Source organism: Bos taurus, chromosome 25, assembly GCF_002263795.3.
Source record: "Bos taurus isolate L1 Dominette 01449 registration number 42190680 breed Hereford chromosome 25, ARS-UCD2.0, whole genome shotgun sequence".
NCBI lineage: Eukaryota > Metazoa > Chordata > Mammalia > Artiodactyla > Bovidae > Bos > Bos taurus.
The window spans coordinates 39,881,393-39,904,989 of record NC_037352.1 but is presented as its reverse complement, the minus strand read 5'-3'; the positions used below and the strand labels follow the sequence as shown (position 1 = coordinate 39,904,989).

Below are 23,597 nucleotides of genomic sequence, written 5' to 3'. Positions count from 1 at the left end.
GTGATCAAAGTTAAGTAGAGACGTGAAAGATATTAAAAGGCAGAAGATATTTCTAAGGATGAAGCCCATAACATCTGAGATGGAAAGCACAATGGGTGAGACTCTCAGCAGATTAGACATTGCAGAAGAATATATTAGTAAACTTAAAAACATAGCGATATAATGGGCTTCCCGGGTAGCTCAGCTGATAAAGAATCCACCTGCGATGCAGGAGACCCAGGTGTGACTCCTGGGTCGGGAAGTTCACCTGGAGAAGGGGTAGACTACCCACTCCAAAATATTTGTAAACTTAAAAATAGAGCAATGCAACTACTCAAGACGAAAGGCAGGGACTTCCCTGGCAGTCCAGTGGCTAAGATTCTGTGTTTCTGATGCATGGGATGCAGGTTTGCTCACTGATCAGGGAACTAAGATCTATGTGCTGTGCAGCTCGGTCAAAAACAAATAAATAAAAATGAAAGAAAAAATAAATGAACACAATGAAAAGACCATTAGTGAATTACAGGACAACTTCACATGGCCTAATATATGTATGAGTTGAATCCCAAGACAGGGGTGGTAAAGTATTTGAATAAATAATATTGAGAAATGTTTGCATTTGATGAAAATTACAAACTCATCAATGCAAGAAACTGAGCAGATCCTAATAATGGAGTTACTAGCCAGTATAATAAGAAAAAGAAAAAGCATCTAGATTGTAAGAGGATATGTAAAAATGTCTTATTGAAGGTTATGTGATTGTAGAAAATGTGATATTGTCTTTAAAAAACTGCTAAAATTCACATGTGTTTAGCAGTGTGATAGGATACTAGATGTGGAGAAGGCAATGGCACCCACTCCAGTACTCTTGCCTGGAGAATCCCATGGGCGGAGGAGCCTGGTAGGCTGCAGTCCATGGGGTGGCGAAGAGTCGGACACGACTGAGCGACTTCACTTTCACTTTTCACTTTCATGCATTGGAGAAGGAAATGGCAACCCACTCCAGTGTTCTTGCCTGGAGAATCCCAGGGACGGGGGAGCTTGGTGGGCTACCATCTATGGGGTCGCACAGAGTCAGACACGACTGAAGCGACCTTAGAAGCAGCAGAAGCAGCAGGATACTAGATGAGCACATGAAAGTGAAAGTCACTCAGTCGTGTCCGACTCTTTGCAACCCCATGGAATACACAGTCTATGGAATTCTCCAGGCCAGAATACTGGAGTGGGTGGCTTTTCCCTTCTCCAGGGGATCTTCCCAACCCAGGGATCGAACCCAGGTCTCCTGCATTGCAGGCAGATTCTTTACCAGCAGAGCAACCAGGGAAGCCCAAGAATACTGGAGTGGGTACACTGTCCCTTCTCCAGTGGATCTTCCTGATCCAGGAATCGAACCGGGGTCTCCTGCATTGCAGGTGGATTCTTTACCAACTGAGCTATCAGAGAAGTTATAGATGACCATACAAGTCACTTATATTTTTGTATACTAGAAAAGAATAATCTGCAATTTATTAAGATTTATGATTTTTATAAAATATATAAAATTTATTTTGTAAAATAAAAACAAAAATACTTTTTAAAATATCTTCAAAAATCTTAGAGATGAATATGACAAGGTGTTTGCAAGATTTTTATACTAAAAACTATAAAGCATTGCTTAAGTTTCCTAAAAGAAGACCCAAATAAAAGGACAGATATGCCATGTCCACATGTCTAAAAACTTAGTATTGCTGCCATGTCAGACTCTCCCAGATTGATTGATTGCTTGGCCGTACCCTTTAGGCTTAACACCCCGAGACAGCACTTCATCACTAAGTCATGAGTTAGACTCCTCTACCTGTTTTTTATTTTCAGTTCAGTTCAGTCTTTCAGTCATGTCTGACTCTGTGACCCCATGGACTGCAGCACGCCAGGCTTCCCTGTCCATCACCAACTCCCAGAGTTTACTCAAACTCATGCCCATTGAGTCAGTGCTGCCATCCAACCATCTCATCCTCTGTCATCCCCTTCTCCTCCTGCCTTCAGGCTTTCCCAGCATCAGGGTCTTTCAAATAAATCAGTTCTTCTCATCAGATGGCCAAAATATTGGAGTTTCAGCTTCAAAATCAGTCCTTCCAACGAATATTCAGGACTGATTTCCTTTAGGGTTGACTGATTGGATCTCCATGCAGTCCAAGGCACTCTCAAGAATCTTCTCCAACACCACAGTTCAAAAGCATCAGTTCCTCAGTGCCCAGCTTTCTTTATAGTCCAACTCTCACATCCATACATGACTACTGGAAAAACCATAGCTTTGAATAGACGGACCTTTGTTGGCAAAGTAATGTCTCTGTTTTTTTTTTAATTAAATTTTTTTTGAAGGATAATTGCTTTACAGAATTTTGTTGTTTTCTGTCATACCTCAACATTAGTCAGCCATAGGTATACACACATCCCCTCCCTTTTGAACCTCCCTCCCGTCTCTCTCCCCATCCCCCCCGTCTAGGTTGACACAGAGCCCCAGTTTGAGTTTTCTGAGCTACACGGAAAATTCCTGTTGGCTATCTATTTTAATGTGGTAATGTAAGTTTCCAAGTTACCCTTTCCATACATCTCCCCTCCCCTCCCCTCTCCCCAGTCCATGAGGCTATTCTGTTTCTCCACCGCTGCCCTGTGAATAAGCTCTCAGTGCCACTCGTCTAGATTCTGTATACATGTATTAGAATATGATATTTATCTTTCTCCTTCTGACTCACTTCACTCTGTATAATAGGTTCTATGTTGTCTCTGCTTTTTAATATGCTGTCTAGGTTGGTCATTGCTTTTCTTCCAAGGAGCAAGCATCTTTTAAATTCATGGTTGCCGTCACCATCTGCAGTGATTTTGGAGCCCAAGAAAATAAAGCCTATCACTGTTTCCATTGTTTCCCCATCTATTTGCCATGAAGTGATGGGACCAGATGCCATGATCTTAGTTTTCTGAATGTTGAGTTTTAAGCCAACTTTTTCACTCTCTTCTTTCACTTGCATCAAGAGGCTCTTTAGTTCTTCTTTGATTTCTGCCATAAGGGTGGTGTCATCTGCATATCTGAGGTTATTGATATTTCTCCCGGCAATCTTGATTCCAGCTTGTGCTTCATCCAGCCTGGCATTTCTCATGATGTACTCTGCATAGAAGTTAAATAAGCAGGGTGACAATATACAGCTTTGACATACTCCTTTTCCTATTTGGAGCCAGTCTGTTGTTCCATGTCCAGTTCTAACTGGTTGCTTCTTGACCCGCATACAGATTTCTCAGGAGGCAGGTCAGGTAGTCTGTTATTACCATCTCTTTCAGAATTTTCCACAGGTTTTTGTGATCCACACAGGCAAAGGCTTCAGCATAGTCAATAAAGCAGAAATAGATGTTTTTCTGGAACTCTCTAGCTTTTTCCATGATCCAGCAGATGTTGGCAATTTGATCTCTGGTTCCTCTGCCTTTTTGAAAACCAGCTTGAACATCTGGAAGTTCACGGTTCACGTATTGTTGAAGCCTGGCTTGGAGAATTTTGAGCATTACTTTACTAGCATGTGAGATGAGTGCAATTGTGCAGTAGCTTGAGCATTCTTTAGCATTGCCTTTCTTTGGGATTGGAATGAAAACTGACTTTTTCCAGTCTTGTGGGCACTGTTGAGTTTTCCAAATTAGCTGGCATATTGAGTGCAGCACTTTCACAGCATCATCTTTTAGGATTTGAAATAGCTCAGCTGGAATTCCATCACTTCCACTAGCTTTGTTCGTAGTGATGCTTCCTAAGGCCCACTTGACTTTGCATTCCAGGATGTCTGGCTCTAGGTGAATGATCACACCATCGTGGTTATCTGGGTTGTGAAGATCTTTTTTGTATAATTCTACTATGTATTCTTGCCACCTCTTCTTAATATCTTCTGCTTCTGTTAGGTATATACCATTTCTGTCCTTTATTGTGCCTATCTTTGCATGAAATGTTCCCTTGGTATTTATAATTTTCTTGAAGAAATCTCTAGTCTTTCCCATTCTATTATTTTCCTCTATTTGTTTGCATTGATCACTGAGGAAGGCTCTCTTATCTCTCCTTGCTATTCTTTGGAACTCTGCATTCAAATGGGTATATCTTTCCTATTCTCTTTTGCCTTTCACTTCTCTTCTTTTCTCAACTATTTATAAGGCTTCCTCAGACAACCATTTTGCCTTTTTGCATTTCTTTTTCTTGGAGATGGTCTTCATCACTGCCTGTTGTACAGTGTCACGAACCTCTGTCTGTAGTTCTTCAGGCACTCTATTTGATCTAATCCCTTGAATCTATTTGTCACTTCCACTGTATAATCATAAGGTATTTGATTTAGGTCATACCTGAATAAGACACTTATTCCTTGGAAAGAGAGTTATGACCAACCTACATAGCATATTCAAAAGCAGAGACATTACTTTGCCAACAAAGGTTCGTCTAGTCAAAGCTATGGTTTTTCCTGTGGTCATGTATGGATGTGAGAGTTGGACTGTGAAGATGGCTGAGCGCCAAAGAATTGATGCTTTTCAACTGTGGTGTTGGAGAAGACTCTTGAGAGTCCCTTGGACTGCAAGGAGATCCAACCAGTCCATTCTAAAGGAGATTAGCCCTGGGATTTCTTTGGAAGGAATGATGCTAAAGCTGAAACTCCAGCACTTTGGCCACCTCATGCGAAGAGTTGACTCATTGGAAAAGACTCTGATGCTGGGAGGGATTGAGGGCAAGAGGAGAAGGGGATGACAGAGGATGAGATGCCTGAATGGCATCACTGACTTGATGGACATGAGTCTGAGTGAACTCCGGGAGTTGGTGATGGACAGGGAGGCCTGGCGTGCTGCAATTCATGGGGTCGCAAAGAGTCAGACACGACTGAGCAACTGATCTGATCTGATCTGATCTTATCTGAATGAGCTAGTGGTTTTCCCTACTTTCTTCAATATAAGTCTGAATTTGTCATTAAGGAGTTCATGATCTGAGCCACAGTCAGCTCCTGGTCTTGTTTTTGCTGACTGTATAGAGGACTACGGAAACAGACTCTTCGAAGGCAGAAACAAAACATTGTATTGCACCAGGACACAGGAGAAAGGAGCAATAACCCCACAACAGACTGACCCTGACTTGCCCATGAGTGTCCAGGAGTCTCTGGTGGAGCTGTGGGTCAGCAGTGGCCTGCTGCAGGGTCAGGGCACTGAGTGCAGCAGTGCGTGCATGGGACCTTTTGAAGGCAGTCTCCATTATCTTTCTTACCTCCACCATAGTTTGGCCTCAGGTCAAACAACAGGGAGGGAACACAGCCCCACGCATCAATAGAAAATTGGATTAAAGATTTACTGAGCATGGCCTCGCCCATCAGAACAAGACCCAGTTTCCCTCTCAGTCAGTCTCTCCTGTCAGGAAACTTCCATAGGCCTCTTGTCCTTATCCATCAAAGGACCAACAGAATGAAAACCACAATCACAGAAAACTAACCAAACTGATCACATGGACCACAGCCTTGTCTAACTCAATGAAACTATGAGCCATGCTGTGTAGGGCCACCTAAGATAGACGGGTCATGGTGTAGAGTTCTGACAAAATGTGGTCCACTGGAGAAGGGAATGGCAAACCACTTTAGTATTCTTGCCTTGAGAACCCCAAAAACAGTATGAAAAGGCAAAAAGATAGGACACTGAAAGATGAACTCCCCAGGTTGGTAGGTGCCCAATAGGCTACTGGAGATCAGTGGAGAAATAACTCCAGAAGAATGGAGAGAGAGCCAAAGCAAAAAACAACACCCAGTTGTGGATGTGACAGGTGATGGAAGTAAAGTCTGATGCTGTAAAGAGCAATACTGCATAGGAACCTGGATGGTTAGGTCCATGAATCAAGGCAAATTGGAAGTGGTCAAACAGGAGATGGTTAAGAGTGAACATCAGCATTTTAGGAATCAGCGAACTAAGTTTGACTGGAATGGGTGAATTTAACTCAGATGACCGTTGTATCTACTACTGTGGGCAGGAATCCCTTAGAAGAAATGGAGTGGCCATCATAGTCAACAAGAGAGTCCAAAATGCAGTACTTGGATGCAATCTCAAAAACAACAAAATGATCTCTGTTCGTTTCCAAGGCAAACCATTCAATATCACAGTCATCCAAGTTTATGCCCTGAGCAGTAATGCTGAAGAAGCTGAAGTTGACGGTTCTATGAAGACCTACAAGACCTTCTAGAACTAACAGCCAAACAAGATATCCTTTTCATTATAGAGGACTGGAATGCAAAAGTAGGAAGTCAAGAGCTACCTGGAGAAACAGGCAAATTTGGCCTTGGAGTGCAAATCGAAGCAGGGCAAAGGCTAACAGAGTCTTTTGTTTTGTTTTTAATCTGCTGGGTCCCCTACTCATCGTCCGTTTTCTTAAATGAAACGTAACCAGTTGGTTTTGTCACCAACCAGCCAAACTGAGGGTCACCCCCCCCCCCCCACGCATTTTCCCCCAGAGGGCCGAGTCCCCAGGTTGTTCAGCTTCCCAACCTTGTTTCTGGTCATTCCTCCTGGTTCACTGTCCTCTGTGAGCTGCCCAGCTCACAACAACCACAGTGGGTTGTGGTTTGGTCAGATGAACGAACTACTCTTGCCCACTTTGACTAAAGTAAGCAGAATCCCTTATAGTCCCAAACTCTTAACGCTTGGGGTAGCTTTCTTATTTCCTGGAGCCCAAGATGTGAATGGCTGGGCACTAGGTGTAAAGCTTTCAGCCTAATTTTGGCCTTTCTTCTATATTACAAAGCTATATTTAAAGCCCTGGAATTAGTAAATGAAATTCTCATTCCTAAGGCATCAGGTCCTTTTGTCAATTTGTTTATAAGGAAGGGGAAGATAAACTCTGGCAGGGAAAAGTGGGCAGACTCTTCTCATCTCATTCCTAGTCAGAGCATCCCATGCTGAGTCCCAGGCTTCCGTGGTGTGAGCCTGTGCTGCCTTGTTTGACCTTGACCTCTAATATTAGTTGTGCGTCACAAGGCTTATGTTCCTCCTACCCAGTTGTGTATTGTTTATATGTATTTCTGATTTTAATTGACTATCTTTTCAACTCCGTGTGGTCATAGCAGATATGATTCTTTCCAGAGAATTTCTGAAGCAAAATTATCATTGAACTTTTAAAGGTTCTTATTGGAGATGATTTGGATTTAGACAGTTAATCCCATTTGCCTCGTTTATCTAATCATCATTGTCAAATCTAAGAACTTTAACCAGAATGACCAAACAAGTGTGTACATAATTGTCGACAAATGCTTCCAACAAGTGAAAGCTTTTTAATTTGTTTCTAATTCATTTATGCTAATATTGTAACACTTAATAGCCTAGGTTCTCTTTCCATTGTGTTTGGTGTGGATCAATTTGACTGTGTAGGAACTGACATTTCTCATATTTTAGCCCTTCATATAACGGTCTTAGATTTTTTTTATGTCTCTGGAGAACCTGGCAAAATAAAGAATTAAGTAAACAGATGGAATAAAGGATATTTAGCTCTAAAAAAACCCGAGGTCTTTCACAAAGATTTCTGAGGCTCTGTTCTTCCTCATTTGAGAGGTGTTTTCTCCTAATCACATATCTGACAATATTTTCAGACATGTGTCTGTATTTCCCAAAATGTGAATTTCTGTTTTTCTGTCCCTTGTTTGGTGACTGAAGCTAGGAATGGATGAAGAATGAGTGATCCCAAAACAATGTTCCCATTAGAGAAAATCACAAAAACCGCAATCCCGGAAGAAGATATTTTGAAACTTTTCAGTGTTGACTCTTGAAATCTTGAACTGGTTTTTATACGTGAATACACAGTTCACATGTAGTTACTGGTCTGTGGATACTCAGCATCCACTTGTTCTCTGGAGCGCTTGCAGTCCCCAGATTTATGTTCTCAAACAGTACAACAGACACACAGGTGCTTCCTAGCCCAATCCCAGAAGGGACTGTCTGTTGCCCCTTTCAACTTAATACAAGTTTTTAAGTAAATAAAATTCAGATTAGAGAACTTTTGAGGATATAATGGTCCCATTGACTAACTTCCATCTTTATTATACTGTTTACTTTAACTTCATACCGATTAACTCTTGAAAGGAATTCAAAACGTAACCCTTAACGTCTAGGACATATTAGTGAGCTGGACAATGCTTCAAAATTCCATCTCTTTCTTAACAAGTTTCAGTCTGGATTTTTCATTTCACTATTTACTTGAGGAAAAAATCAACTATAGACTCATTCTACTTTTGACTGTTGCTGTGTTTTAAAGTTTCAAATAAGAAATTTTAAAAAATGAAATTGAAAATACAATTATTTGTCATCTTGTTTCCAAAAATAGAATTGAGTTAGTCCCAAGAAGGATATAAACAGCTTAGCTTTGTTTTTTGTTTTTGTTTTTTTTCTTAACACTTTAAAGAATGAAGGACTTCCCTGGTGGTCCGGTGGCTAAGACTCTGCTCTCCCAGTGCAGGGGGCCCAGGTTCAAAGCCTGGTCAGAGAACTAGACCCCAGTGGTGCAACTGGAAGTTCTCATGCCTCAACTAAGGATCCCACTGATGCAATGAAGACCCAAAGCAACCAAATAAATAAAAATAAATATTTAAAAAAATAACGCTAGACTTTGGGCCCAAATAGGAAAGTTTATTATAGAACTTGGTTCTTTATTTTCATGGAAAATAGATATTTCCATACCAGTGTGAAAAAACTAAAGTTGTGGGGAATAGTCTTGTCTGCGGTGGCATAAAATGAATGTAGGCCCCACAAAAAGAAAAATAAAAACATATCTAATTTAAATGGGTATGAAAAATCGTTCTTGTGGATTGAGTTACATCCCTTGCCATTAGAGGGAGAAGTATGGCTTTTCTTTTCTACAAGGAGGATGTAATTTTGTTATTCTGAACTTGATAGTTTCTGTAGACCTGTGTGCTTACAGCATCTAACTCTTGTTGGGAATAACTGTTCAGCAGTAACTGTGCTGAAACAGACAGTATTTTGTCAGATACTTTCTAAGATTTGAGTGGCTCTTGTTAGGGATACTCCTCATTATATGTTAATTAGTCTCAGTTTCTTGGGCACTATTTACCACTTAATGATTCTTAGTGGTTAACCAGGAAGCCATGATTTTTTAAAAAGAGATTATTCAGTGAGGCATTATTGAGGTTTTTCTGTGACCATTATGAGTACCTAGTAACTTAAGACGTTTTTTCAACCAAAATTATGTCAGCCACATTCCGGGGAGTTCCAGGACAAGCCAATCAAACCCTCTCTGAAATAAAGGAAGTTTTTACCTGGTCATTGGGTTGCTCTCACAGTCTCAGGGCTGGCTTGACATTAGGCAAGAACAGAGGGAAGTGGGCCCACCAGAGCCAAATCACCCCCATTGCCAGCCCCATCGGGTCCTGCTGCTGCTGGTACTGCCGGACCCTGGTTCCACCTGATTGGCACTGGACACCTGCCCCGTTCCCCTGACCCAGGGCTCCTTGGTGCCCTGCCGCTGTGCTATTGGACAGATGCTCTCTTAGCCCTGCTCCTGTGTCACCAGTCCCAGATCTAAATGTCCAGACTGTGTGTGTTCAGGGACCATGCACTATCTCATTCCTGTGCCCTGTTAATGGAAGGGTCTGCCTCTACCAGGACTCAGAGCAGAGAATTCTCCAAACACAGGGACACGGTGCAGACCCTGGGCACGCAGTGTCAGTCACCCTTTCCAGGGAGGGCTGGTCGAGCAACTGTTAGGACGGAACTGGGCCTAGAACTGCTGCTTAGAGGAAGTCTAGGCTGTCGCTGTTGCCCATTTCAAGTGGCAGTTCAGAGCTGAGGTACTCTACGTACCAGAAAGAACATTTAAACCTTGGGTTTGTTGTGATTTTGTGTTCGATTTTCTTTAATTTGCTCCTCCTGATAATGAACTGGGCCTGGGAAAGGTTCTGTTGGTCTGGTAGGTTCTGCCATGAAACAGTGAATACAAATGTTCCCTGCTGTGCTTTTTTGAAATGGGAGCAAGCATTTTCTATATTTTAGTGGCATATGGTGCTAAGATTTTATCACACTTTCTTACAAAGAGTCAGGGAACTTTCTTTGCTTAAAAGTGTATGTTTGTAAACAATAGGCTTGCGCTGAATATTCCCATCTGTTGGGTGAACATAATTTGTGTAGGAATTCCTGTATTAGGTGGAATACTTTGCAACTTTTTTGTATATTTCTTTTCCCTGGTGAGACATTAGACTAAGAGACAGTACAAAGCAGCATATGCCTAATATTCAGTTTTGTGTCTGCTTCTCCCTGTTTGAAAGCAGTGCTGTTTTTGCATATTAGTACATAGGATTACGATAGAAATTAGTAAGAATATAAAAGCTATTCAGGGTATTCCAAAAATACAAAATATTAATAACAATCGTATAAATGTGGTTAAGTTGCAATCATGAAACTGTTCTTGTATTTTTTCAAATATGTACTCCAGTAACTTCTGTTATTTCTTTTCCAAAAACTTTTCTTGATTTTGTTTTAACCTAATCTCAAAACTCCTCCTTATTATAATCACAGTATATAATAATCAAAGGTGCTCATTCTTCTAGTCTTGATTTGTAATTTAAATAAATGGCATTGACTCTTTGTGTTCAGTTTGGTATTGTTCTGATTGTCTTCACTAATTAATTTTCTGTTTGAGAAGAACCATTCTTCAGTATAGAATAAAATTTTGAAGACTAAGGCTCAGCAGTATTTTTTCATAAAATATTTTATTAATCTTGCCATAAGATCTCATGATGGTTATCCGGGGGCAAACACACTTTGATTAATATTTGCTTAATACTGAATTACCTGTATTTTCCAAATGTTTTATTCACTTAAAAATTATGCCTATCAGTTCCTTTTTCTGGGTGACTAATTGGACATACTTGAGTAAAAAGATGAGCAATTAGTTGAATATAAGTGATTTCAAGGTATGTGTAGGAACTGAGCAAATAAAGCACATGTTACTTGGTGCCTTTTACCTGGTAATTATTATTTTTTTTTACATTTCTCTGATTATACTTTGTAAGAGGAAGTATTTTTAAGTTGACGATACCTGTTACTAGATAACTAGGTATCTATTAGCAGAGCATTTGTTAGAAAAGGATAGCATCATGGTGTCTTCTCTTTTTGGGAAAGTAGGTGCCTATTTGACTGGGTTCAGGCTCTCTTTTTCCTTCTTAGGATAGCACCCTTCCATGTGTAATAAGTATCCAGAACTCAAGTCTTGATTCTTGGTGAACATAGCTTAGAAACCTATTAAATGTGCTCTCCTAGGTAGCATGATAGGTTCGAGCTCCGGAGCTGCTCACCTCAAGTGGTCCCCCCTTGTCTCCTGCTTGTTTATGGAATTAAAAACATCTTGGGTTACAGGGAGCTCAAAGCCAGTGCTCCGAGGGATGGGGGCAGGGGAGGGGAGGGGAGGAGGGAGGCTCAGAAGGCAGGGGACATGCTTACAGGGAGCTCAAAGCCAGTGCTCAGAGACCACCTAGAAGGGCGGGATGGGAGGGCAGGGGAGGGGAGGATGGAGGGAGGCCCAAAAGGGAGGGGACGTGTGTATACCTATGGCTGACTCATGTTGATGTATGGCAGAAACCAACACAGTATTGTAAAGCAATTATCCTCCTAGCAAAAAAAAAAAAAAATCCCTGAATTATAAAAAACCAGGGCTTTTATGGAGACCATGTCTTCTAACTACCTTTTCCCCCCTGTAATATTTACTGATCTTTTTAGAAAGGCATTGATTTGAGGAATGGTTATTTATAATCATAGGAATGGAAAATACAAATAAAAGAAACTTTTAGTCAATCAGGAAAGATTTTAAAGTTAATATCAGGCCATATGTGTAGAAGAAAGGCAGGTGTGTGGAGTGAATGTTGCCCAAAGGCTCTGCTCTTTGTGGGGAGCAGAGCTGTGTCCTGGTGTCCCTCTCGCTTAGCCTGAATGAGGCCTGTGTCTCATCCCACGTTGTCTGAACTTTGATGCAGGAGCACATAACTGTTGCAGTTCTAGAAAGAATTTTTAGAAATTCTAAGAAAAGGAATTATAAAAAAAAATCAAAAGGCCTAGTTTAAGTGGAATGCTTTTCAGCTTTTTAACAGTTATCTTTCATTGAGGCCATTTTGAGTGATGTGTCTACATGATGGCATGGGGTACAGTGGTGAACAAGACGGGTCCATGGGGTGTGGGGTAGTCACAGCCTAGTTGGAGAGACAAACAGCCATTACATAGCCTCACAGATAAACTGCGGTTGCAGTGAGCCTGTTGGTCAGCAAAGGGGTGCATAGATATTAGTTTACCAAAATTAAAATATTTTTGCTGCTAGATACCAAAATATACTAGATTGGGTGTCATGGCTGGCTGTGTAGTTATACAACCATTAACACTGCTTTTTGCTGTTTGGCAGGTACGTTATTCCATCTTTGCAAAGGCTGGATGCCGGGTTTTACCGCTGCATTGTTCGGAACAGAATGGGAGCACTCTTGCAAAGAAGATCGGAAGTTCAAGTCGCATGTACGTGCACAGTGAAAACATCTACAAATGTTAAACAGTGTCTGTGGGCACGCTAATCAAAGTCACCTTTGACCATGGTGGGAGTTGAGTTTCTATCTCGGGTTCTATTTGGAAGAGGATAATTGCTAAAATTGGTTGAGAGATAAGTAAATACCGAATGCAGCTGGTCCGACGATGATGGTGGGGCTGGTGAGGTGAATGCCACTTCTTTCAATTTAGGAGATAAGGCCCCGTGGAGGATAGGAAAAATGAGCAAGATGCTTTCTGCTTTATGAATTAGCTGCTCTCAGCTTTTGTTATATTCAGATTCAAATGTTTTTAAAATAAAAAAGTTAAACTCAGATAAGATTTTGTCTGTTTGTAGCCAGTTCTCTCCAATGATGATTTGTTTAGAAATCCTTCAACTGCCCAAGTCCACGGATAGCATGTCTCAATTCTGGAGTGAGTTAATAATTCTCTGCTGGGCAGACCATTTTAGAGAATGAAACTTTTAAAAGTAACCAGAGGGGATATCAGAAGGCAGGGACTGGAATTTTGGTGTAGTGTTTAGCAGAATGGTGGAGAGGGGAGTCGGCCAATTCAAAGTATTTAATACTTCAGTATTAATATTTAGTTTTAATACTTTAGTCCAAAATCTGTGATGGGTAGGGTCCATGTAAAGTGGCCTGTAGGCTTTATTATATTCTGAATTTATAACCAAAATGTCTCTTTATTTAAAAGAAAGCAAAAAGTGTTGTTATTTTAAGTTGCATATTAATGCCTCATAATAGATTTTAGAGAATTCTAAAGAGTTCCTAAATTGGGTCACGTCAACCAATGATGAAGGTATTTTCTCACTTGTCATTTTGACCCCAGTTAAGGCTTGCAGTTTTCAGTGTTACTGTATAAAATAAAATAATTTCTAGTTATTCTACTTTTCCCCTGTAATTACTAGTGACTGTGTACGGTGCTGATGCTATACGTGTTTAGTTTTAATTACTAGGAAGGCTTCATTTTTCTGAATTGTGGTGGTGAAGTCACTCAACTAAACCTGTCTGCAGAATAATTCAGAATTTTTATTCAATTGAATAATTGAAAACAATTCACAAATAAAAAATTAAGGTCAGTACTCAAAATATATTTGAATAAGCTTAGAATTTATTATAATATATTAAGTACTAGTTTATAAAATTTAATTTTGGGCTTTTTTCTTGCTATCGTTTATCTCTAGGGCTAGACTTTCTTATCTCTAATTTCTCTCTTTGATAACAAATTTCACTTTACCTGTGAATATCCTAATCCGTTTCATTGTTTCATATGTTTCCTAGACTATTAAATACTGCTTGCAACATAGTAAATACTTTCTTTTGAATCACGAGTTCATTGATAATAGAGATATTTTATAGACTGTTCCAAATGTATATGAATTCCATACCCATGTGTATATACATATATCTGTAGCTACTCATAATATGAAAATTTTTCAAACCTTTCAGATGGTACTAATTTTAAAATTGGCCACATATACCCACATTGTAATGTCTGGGTTTTTCCCTGTGATCCTATTTTTTAAATGCTCTAAACCAGTAAGTAGCACAAAGACTGGAACAAAACCTACCTGCCCCAAATGAAGTCAGTAGCATGGGGTTTAGAGAACTCTCCAAAAGTGAACTAATGGTTAAAAAAACACTTCTCCCGGAAGATTCTTTCAGGAAGCCTTCACCCCAGAAACAGCGGCGAAGCTGAACAGGGCTGCCTGGGCAGAACCGGCGGCAGAGGTCTGGGCGGTATCCGAAGGCATTTTCTTAGCGCTTCTGGGCAAATGCTTCATGCAGCAGGAGGATGCTTTCCCACAAAGACGTCAGTATTAAAATCGGTGGCACACGTGTCCTTGTCCTGTTGCGGCAGCAACACAAAGACCACGGAGCTCTGCTGACGCACGCGTCCTGTGGGCCCTCTGGAGGCCCGCGGCTCCTGCCCTCGCTTCTCCCCGCCCCCAGCCTGCACTCATCGGCAGGAACGCTCCTCTGTGGTCTCACTGCTCCATGAGGGCGACGTCGGTGACTTTGCCATAAAACAGAGTGTCCATCTTTGACCTCCCTCCCTCTCAAAAAGAGTCTTCTGGAACTTAGAAGTCTGGTTTTCCTCTACAGATATGGGAGATTTCACGGATGCAGACGAGAGACGAGTGGTCTCGGAAGGCCGCGCAGCCGTCCTCAGCTTGCCGCCCATCAGCAGCTGCCCCCGGCCCCAGGTGACGTGGTTCCGAGATGGGCACAAGATTATCCCCAGCAGCAGGATGTAAGTTGTTCCAAACCTGCAGTTCGAAACACGTCTCGTGACACCGGTCGGTACCACTGTACATATTAAGTGTGCCAATTAAGCTTCAGAAAGAGTAACCTGGTCTCCTAGACCTACTTCGAGCCTTAATCAAGAGCTATTTTAAGACTGGCTTGGACATTTTTAAGCAGTTTAAGGAAAGCCTCATGTAATGTTATTCTCCAGTATAGCACATGCCCTAACTAAAGCACCCTCACTCACTCTTTATGGTGGTTTTTTTTTTTTTTTTCCTTTTCTGAATGCACTTTTTTGAGATGCCGTTGTCATCCTGAGTTGTACTGAGCTCCAAGTACTAATTTAATGAGTTCTGGTATTTACTTACAGAGCTGTAGGGTTTTTCCCTCTTTTTACTGAGCCACATTTGATACTACTTTCTCTGACGATAAAACAGTAATTACTGCTTATTTCTCTTTATCCTTTTATCCTACCATGACAGTTTTATTTCCCTTTGTCTAATTAGTGGTTCACCCATCTATTGCAGAGCAGTTGCTTTGTGATTAGATAAGCATTATTTCAAGGTGTTCTTGCCTATCTCCCATTTAAGATATTTATCTAATGCAAGATAGTTTCTGCATTTGAAAGCTTTAAGTGATTAAAAAGAACATTTCGGATATATTTCATAAGTGGGCATTTTGCAATGTAATTTAAAGATAATATACTGAATATAAAGGTTTTGAGGATGGACATTTCTGAAAGGATCATGAAATGCTATAATCTTGGGCTAAATGTCAAATATTTATGCCATCAGATGGTTGCACTCAGGAAAAAAAAAACAAAAACTGTGAGAAGAAAATGGTTTTATTTTTTTCCCAGAAAGGTTATGTGTAAGAGAATTTGCTGAATGGTTTTTCAAATATGCTTTCTCCCCACTTGACCGTCCACTCGGTCCTGTCTTTAAGCCCAGAATCCCCACTCTTCTGCCTGGGCATCAGAACTCTGTTTGTGCCTACATAATTCTTAAGCTTATTTAGCAAATGTTTCTATCCTGGTTATTGAAAACAGGAAAAATACTGAAATATGTAAAAGCCATATTTTAAAATTCTAGTAAAAATATAAATTACCTTGGGAAATGGGATAACTTATGCCCTTTTTCTGTATTTTATTGAAACTTGCTTAGGTATCCACGTTTATATTGATTCCAATTATAACAAATGCCTCTGGAATTGGTGTGAAACAGAGATAAGGGATCAATTTCTCGTTTTCTTAGAGGGTGGTGGGGCTGAGAATAAGGCAGCTGAGGTAGATTCCTGTGCAGTGTTCTGGAAGGTCCTTGTGTTGAGCACAGTGTGGCTGGGCACGGGTGGAAAGAGTCAGTCCTCGGAAGGGCGGGTAGGTTGACTTAGGCTTCCCCTCAAACACTGGAGCTTCTAATTAGTGTCTGTGGTGGAGGATTATTTTCATTCAGTAGCAAATAACTACAAAGTAATTCATTTGTTAATCCATTGTCTAGCTATGTTCCTGAGACAACATTTATTCAAGTACAAAAGGATGCAGAAAGAAATAACAACTCTTAATTTTGTAAGCTTGTTTTTTTTTTTTTTTTTTTAACTTGTGATTTCTTGCTGAAGACTGCTTAATTCCTGGTGAGCCAATAACACAAAAGATACTCATAGGGCTTTAACTTAGTGTCATAGCAGACAGTCTGCTTACCACCGTGAAGTGACTGATAAATCTCCAGTCTCAGTAGAGTAATATGCCTGATGGCTTCTTTTTTTTAAGAGATGAGATGAGGCTGATTATGGATATTTACACTTTCTCAAGGCCTTTTAGTTTCGTATTTTCCACCTCATCATCACCCCCATATTTATTAAGTACCTGCTGTGCGAGGTATCATAAATCAGTACTTGCGTAGTTATCTCCACAAGTTTATGCATCGTTCACAGATGTATTACTTTACACTTCCAATGAAGTCCAGCTCAGACCTCAGGTGGAAGAGCACTTACGCATCGCCTCTGCCCAGATGGCGGGCAGACAAAACTCAGATGGCATTAGGTCTGTTCTTGACCGTGAGAGGCGTCACTTAAAACGGAGCGTTTGGCTCAAGGTGTTTCACGCCTATTGAGGCAGCTCAGACCTCTCCATCGGCTTTTACCGATTCCTGGGGTTAGCGCCCTAACACACGGGAGGGATGGACCGCCGTCAAGGGAAGGAGGGGCCTCCTCACCTTGCCACCCCTTCCCCGCCACGCTTTAACATTATCTCATAACCTGAGAAATGTGAGCTTTAGGCTTAAAATTAAATGACTGTTGTTTTTTTTTTCATTTTCAAGGGAAAAGGTGAGTCTAATGTTTTTCAACTTGAAAAATTAGTTGAATAGTCTATTAATAATACTAACAGCAGCTATTATTGAGTACTTTAAACATATCTTCTCTAATCCTCAGAGTCGCCTACTGAGGCAGGTATAATTAGCTATCAGAACTGAAGACTGGAGTTGTTAAATGACCCACCCAAGGGCGCATAGCTGACAAATGGCAGAGTCGGGGCTCTAACCCAGGTCTGCCGACTCTACATCTCAAGCTCTCTTCTGCATCAGGCCAATTCTTCGTTTCACTTTATTTTGCCGAACCTTCTTCGTGCTTTTGATTTATTTTTTCCTTTTACTGCTTTCATCTTTTTCCTCCTGTTTTAGAACAGCAGCTTTCAAGTTGAAATACTGTAGGTTAGCCTGGGTTTGCCATGAGCCACAGGCTCACACAATCACACGCCCACGTCCGTGAACATGCCTGCATGTGTGCTGTTTGTCCTCTCTGTATTGGGTCTGTTGGTCCCTATCTTCAGAAATTCTTGACAAAGAGAAGGCAAACACGCCCTTCTAATTAAGGTGTAGACATTTGTTTTGGATTGTTTTGTTAAGAGTGACATCCCCTTGGATGACCAAGGGGATCCAGTCATTGGACAGTTGTGTATACCACTTTCAAGGTTAGCAAAGGCAGCTTGGTGAACCTTGGGGGTGGTTGCTGTATTGTTACTTATAGGCTTTACAGTGCATATGGACCATACACGCCAGGGAACAAAGCCCAGAGCGTTCCATCGTATCAGTTAAGATGCTCTTGGCTGCAAGTCACAGAGGATGCCTCTGGCTAAGCACCAAGGAAGCGTGTTGGAGTGTTTGGAGAACTGCAGAGCCTGGCCAACCGAAGCAGACGGGGTGGCAGCCAGGGCCCCTCCTGAGGCCCGAGGAGCAGGGAGCAGGACCTCCCAAGGGGATGCATGTCCCAGTTCCTGAAACTGTGGTGTATGGGTGGTAACACGGCAAAGGGACTGAAGGCAGAGGGCTCCACAGGGGACTGATACGGTGGGAAGGTAGGGGTCTCACCTGGAGGCAAGTGTCTTGGGTCTGGAGCAGTTAAGCTGAGGGTCTGTCCCTGTGACCAGCATGTGGCAGACGTGGCCACTTTCTTTCAACATCTCCCCTGGAGACGTTAGCTAGCGAGAGTCACGACCCTGCCCTGTGTCTGTAGATGCTGTCTCCTCAAGGGGTTTTCACCTCCCCTGAGTCCTGACCATCTAAGATGTCTGTGTTTATCGCCCTCCTTGGCCTGGTGCTGTGCAGAGCAGAGATGCAATACTGGAAAAACGGAACAAATGAGGAATGTGAAGGAAATTCCTGTAGTAGTATAAACATCCTCACCAAAACAGGGGGGTAGGGGAGAGACATAACAAACCTCAGGAGAAAGTGGTGCTAATGAAGGCGAAATATATCTTGGAAAAGCAAACAATATTTTGAAAGAATTGAGAATAAGATATACTTAGAATTTTGAATTGGTAATTATAGGTTTTATTTATCTGAAAAGATGAAAAAAGTGCTTATGTGTTTTTCTGATTTACTGAATCCGAACAGTTAGTTTGCTATCTTTGCACGTCAGAGATGAGTATAGCCTTACCTTATAAGTATAGTCTACTTTGATAATAAAATTGTTCTGTGTTATTTCAGCTTAGATATATGTTCTTTGTTTCCTTTTATTTCTCAAAATATGAAATGTGAATGCTGATGTCATTCAGTACTCCTCTTACCTCCGGGAGGTAATTCATGTTGGTAGTTATCAGATTAGGACGCAGAAACGTGTTCTGTGCAGTGCCATTCTTCTGCTTAATTGCAGGTTCTTACTCTCAAACTGCACCCTTAGCCTACCTGACGGGAATGTGTAAGCACAAGTGTACAGGCATGTGTTTTCCTAGGAATGCGAGGTTTATAGACTAAATATTTCAAACCTTCAGTCAGTTTTGTGAGATGACTTGCTCAGAATGAGCTGAATTGTGAAGTATGGGCAGGAAACAGCATCCCAGGTGACTTGAAAACAGTCTGACTCATGATTGTCCATGCTTAAATACTCCAACATCCATTAACCTATTACCGTTTCATTTCAGGTGCTGCAAGAAAGATGTATTTAAATTAGCACTTGTATTGGGAGTCACAACTTAATGCTTGAATGAAGTAGATCTGGTTGTAATAATATTTTTATAGTTAACTGGGCTTTCAAAATAATATGCTTTTAAAATTTTCATATTATGTTTTATAGGCATTTTGTGAATGTTTATAGAGTATGTCTATACGTGTGAATTGAGCCATATTTGTATAAGTAAAGAAGACTAGGAGATGCGAGCTCCAGACCTGCTTCCACCATTAATTCTGACCTTGGGAAGATGACTTACTCTCCTTTGCCTCCATTTTCTCATGTCAAAAATGAGGACAGCATCGTTGGTGGCCTCTGAGGTCCTTTCTGGTGTCTGCACCAGCAATGCTCAGGGCCAGGCCTGCCTCTCCACTGCTCTTTCTTCCTTCCTGCATGTAGTAGGTACTTGCTGAGCACTTGTTCTGTGCCAGGCACTGTTCCAGCTGCTCAGGCCAGGTAGGGGCCTGAGGACATTGGAGCTTCTGCTCTCCCGGAGTCATGGTCCAGCGTGGAAACACAGGCGTATCCAGAGGATGATGAAAGTGACGAGGGGTGTAGAAAGGTGGGTGGGAGAGAGCTGAGCAGGAGCAGGGTGTGGCCAAGGACGCCTCTGTGCAGGTGAGGCTTTAAAATCCACTTTGTTGAGTTGTAATTTACATACAACAGGACATACAGATTTTAAGGACACAGGTTGATGAATTTTAGCAAGTGTATACACGGGTATTGTCACCCTCCTAATCAAGTTGCCTAGGACAGTTCTTACCCCTGGTCCCGCCACACTCTGCCCCTAATCTCACTCTGGTACCATAGGTTAGTTTGCTTATTCTAGAATTGCTTATAAATAGAATCACAGAATACGGAATCCTTTGTTTCTGCCTTCTTTTGTTGGACATGATTTCTGTGATATTTTTGAGGTGCTGTTGATAAGTATTGTTTTTAGGTATTTTTTGAGTGCTAGGCGCCGCTTGAAGTGTTTTCTCTGTACTGATTCACCGAAGCCCCACAGCAGCCCGGTGGGTTGTATTGTTATTAACATTACTGTCACTCTGCTGAAAGGAGCAGCGACAGAGAGAGGCCAACAGCTGGTCGGTGCTGAGCCCACACTTTGCCCCTGTGCCCCACTGTACTCTTGGGCTCCTGTCCGAAGGAGGAGGAGCGAGCCATGCACAGATCTAGAGGACGAATATTCTGAGCAGTGGGGTCACATATATGCAAATCCAGGACAAAGCCTGTCGCCTTTGCTAACTGGTGGTCTGGTGCTCAGGGCATTGTGAACAGAGAGTGGACAGAGAAGGGGCCCAAGAGGGGAAATGGGATCCTGGAGGTGCCAGAATTTGGGAAAGAATCTGGGTTGTATTCCACGCACAGTGGTACATCTTTTGAAGTGTTTGTGGGTTTTATTTTTGGAAATTTTTTTGAAATTGTGGCAAACTATGTGTAGCCTGAAATCTACCTTAACTATTTTTCTCTGTAAATTAAGTGTCATTAACTGTATTCATTTTGCTGGGCAGCCATCATCACCACCACCCCACCTTTGGAGCCCCTTCATCCTGTAAACTGAAACACTGTCCGCGTTCACCCTTAGCTGTCCGTCCCGCCCCCAGCCCCTGGCATCCACCCTCCACCTTCTGTCTCCAGAGTTTGATGCCAGCTGCTGTTGTTTACTTGCTCAGTCATGTCCAGCTCTTTGCAACCCCATGGGCTGCAGCACACCAGGATTCCCTGTCCTTCACTATCTCCTGGGATTTGCTCACACTCTTCTCTGTTGAGTCAGTGATGCCATCCAACCATCTCATCCTGTGTCATCCCTTTCTCCTCCTGCCTTCAATTTTTCCCAGCATCAGGGTCTTTTCCAATGAGTCGGCTCTTCGCATCAGGTGGCCAAAGCATTGGAGCTTCAGCCTTAGTATCAGTCCTTCCAATGAATATTCAGAATTGATTTCCTGTAGAATTGATTGGTTTGATCTCCTTGCTGTCCAAGGGACTCTCAAGAGTCTTCTGCAGCACCACAGTTTTTAGGCATCAGTTCTTCAGCGCTCAGCCTTTTTTATTGCCCAGCTCTCACATCCATACATGACTACTGGAAAAACCATAGCTTTGACTATACAAACCTTTGTTGGCAAAGTAATGCCTCTGCTTTTTAATATGTTGTCTGGGTTTGTCGTAGCTTTTCTTCCATGGAGCAAGCATCTTTTAATTTCATGGCTACAGTCACCACCTGCAGTGATTTTGGAGCCCAAGAATGACGTCTGTCACTGTTTCCATTGTTTCTCCATCTACTTGCCATGATGTGATGGGACCAGATGCCATGATCTTAGTTTTTTGAATGTTGAGTTTTAAGCCAGCTTTTTCATTCTCCTCTTTCACCTTCATCAAGAGGCTCCTTAATTCCTCTTTACTTTCTGCCATAAGGGTGGTGTCATCTGTATATATGAGGTTATTGATATTTGATGCCAGTAGGTCCCTCATATGAGTGAAATCATATAATATTTGGTTTTTCCTCATTTTTAATCAGACTTGGTATTTGGGTTAATTGTGGATTCGTATGCAGTGGTTAGGAGTCACACAGGGAGCTCCCATATGCTTTTTAGCTGCTTCCCCACAAGGTTGTGAGACCTTGTAGGGCTGTTGTGCAGCATCACAGCCAGGATATTAAGGCTGATACACTCAAAACACAGAATATTCCTGCTACGCTGCCTGTTTATATCACAATCCCTTTCCTCCAACCCTCATCCGTGCCCCAAATTCTGACAGTCACAAAGCTGGTTTCCATTTCTGTAATTGTATCATTCAGAGAATGTTCTGTAAATGGAATCATATGGTCTGTGACTTTTTACTGTTGACTTTTTTCACTCAGCATAGTTCCGATTCGTTCAGGTTATTGCAGATGCGAGTACCAGATTCCCTTTTATGGTGTGGTTTTCCATCGTGTGGACATACCACAGCTCATATAACCGTTCACCCGGTGAAGGACACTTGGGTTGTATCCAGAGTCCCTGTTATTTTGTGGTTTTCCATTGCATGGACATATCACAGCTCATACAACCATTCACCTGGTGAAGGACATTTGGGTTGTATCCAGGTTTTCACCCTATGAATAAGGCTGCTGTAAATATTCTTGTATATGTTTTGTGTGAATATGTCTTCATTTTTCTGGAATAAATGCCCAGGGACACAGCAGCTGGGTGTCTGGTATTTGCGTGTTGAGTTTTTTTTTTTTTTTTTAAGGAAATTCCAAACTATTTCCAGAGTGACTGTACGATTTTGTATCCCCACCAGTGGTGGAAGTGACCCAGTGTCTTCGCTTCCTCACCAGCATTCAATCTTGTCACTATTTTTTATTCTAGCCATCTTGATGGGTATGTAATTATAACTCCTTGTGTTTTTTAATTTGCATTTCCGTAATGGCTAATGATGTTGAACATCTTTTAATGTGCTGACTTTAAAAAGAGCCAAATAGAGAAAAACTAAATTTCTTGAAGTGAAAAATACAATCATTTATTTAAAAAACCAATTGAATGGGTGAAAGAGCAGACAATATTACAGCTAAAGTAAGAAATATTGTTTTGCTAGATTGAAGGAAAATACTCAGAATAAAGCACAGAAATAAAAAGATGGAAAATACAGAAGGCAGGCCAAGAGGATAGAATAATCAGTAGAAATCTAAGAAGAGCCCCGGAAAGGAAGAATGAAGAAAATGGGGCAGGTAACATTCAGAGAGAGAATTATTGCAGTATTTCCTAACATGAGGAACCTTCAGAGTCAAGAAACAGAAAAGGTTGCAAGTAAGATAAATAAAACTAAATCCAAATTTAAACTTATTATAGTGTAACTGTAGAACCTCAAAGACAAAGAAGAAGCCTTAAAAGCAACCATACACACAATTCAGATTTTCTCAAAACATTAGTTAGATGACAGTTGACTGCAATAATAGAGAAGATGATCATACTTGAGGCTACAATGGTCATCACAGAATTTCATATCCAGCCAAGTTAACATCCAAGAGTAAGGGAGGAAGGAAGACCTTTTCAGATTGAGAATATACATTTCTGAGAACTTTGCTGGAAGAGCTGCTAAGGACCAGCTTGAGGAAGATTGAGAATATACATTTCTGAGAACTTTGCTGGAAGAGCTGCTAAGGACCAGCTTGAGGACAAGGGATGTTGAACCCAGGAGGAAGTAGGATGTTGGAAATATTGGTCATCATTTTATTATTTTCTCTAATTAGGAAATGCTCAGTAATTACAATTTTAGCATATTTAAAATAACAGAGAAGGCTGTAAAGATAGCAAGCTGAAATAACTCTGGGGGGATTTTTATTGGGAATGGCTGCAGTGAAATGGCAAGTGTCCATGAGATAGTGGGGGGCAGCACCAGTGT

The 23,597-nt window shown here is 41.4% G+C and overlaps 1 protein-coding gene across 4 annotated transcripts in view; it reads left to right on the top strand.

The window, feature by feature from the left end:
• Positions 1-23,597, top strand: part of SDK1 (sidekick cell adhesion molecule 1) — a 746,454-nt gene that overhangs the window by 294,021 nt on the left and 428,836 nt on the right. For all 4 annotated transcript variants that reach the window (XM_024985294.2, XM_059881629.1, XM_059881630.1 and 1 more), the window contains exons 3-4: positions 12,398-12,504; positions 14,637-14,784. In XM_024985294.2, the coding sequence (XP_024841062.1) occupies positions 12,398-12,504; positions 14,637-14,784 (255 nt within the window). The remainder of the gene's footprint in view (positions 1-12,397; positions 12,505-14,636; positions 14,785-23,597) is intronic.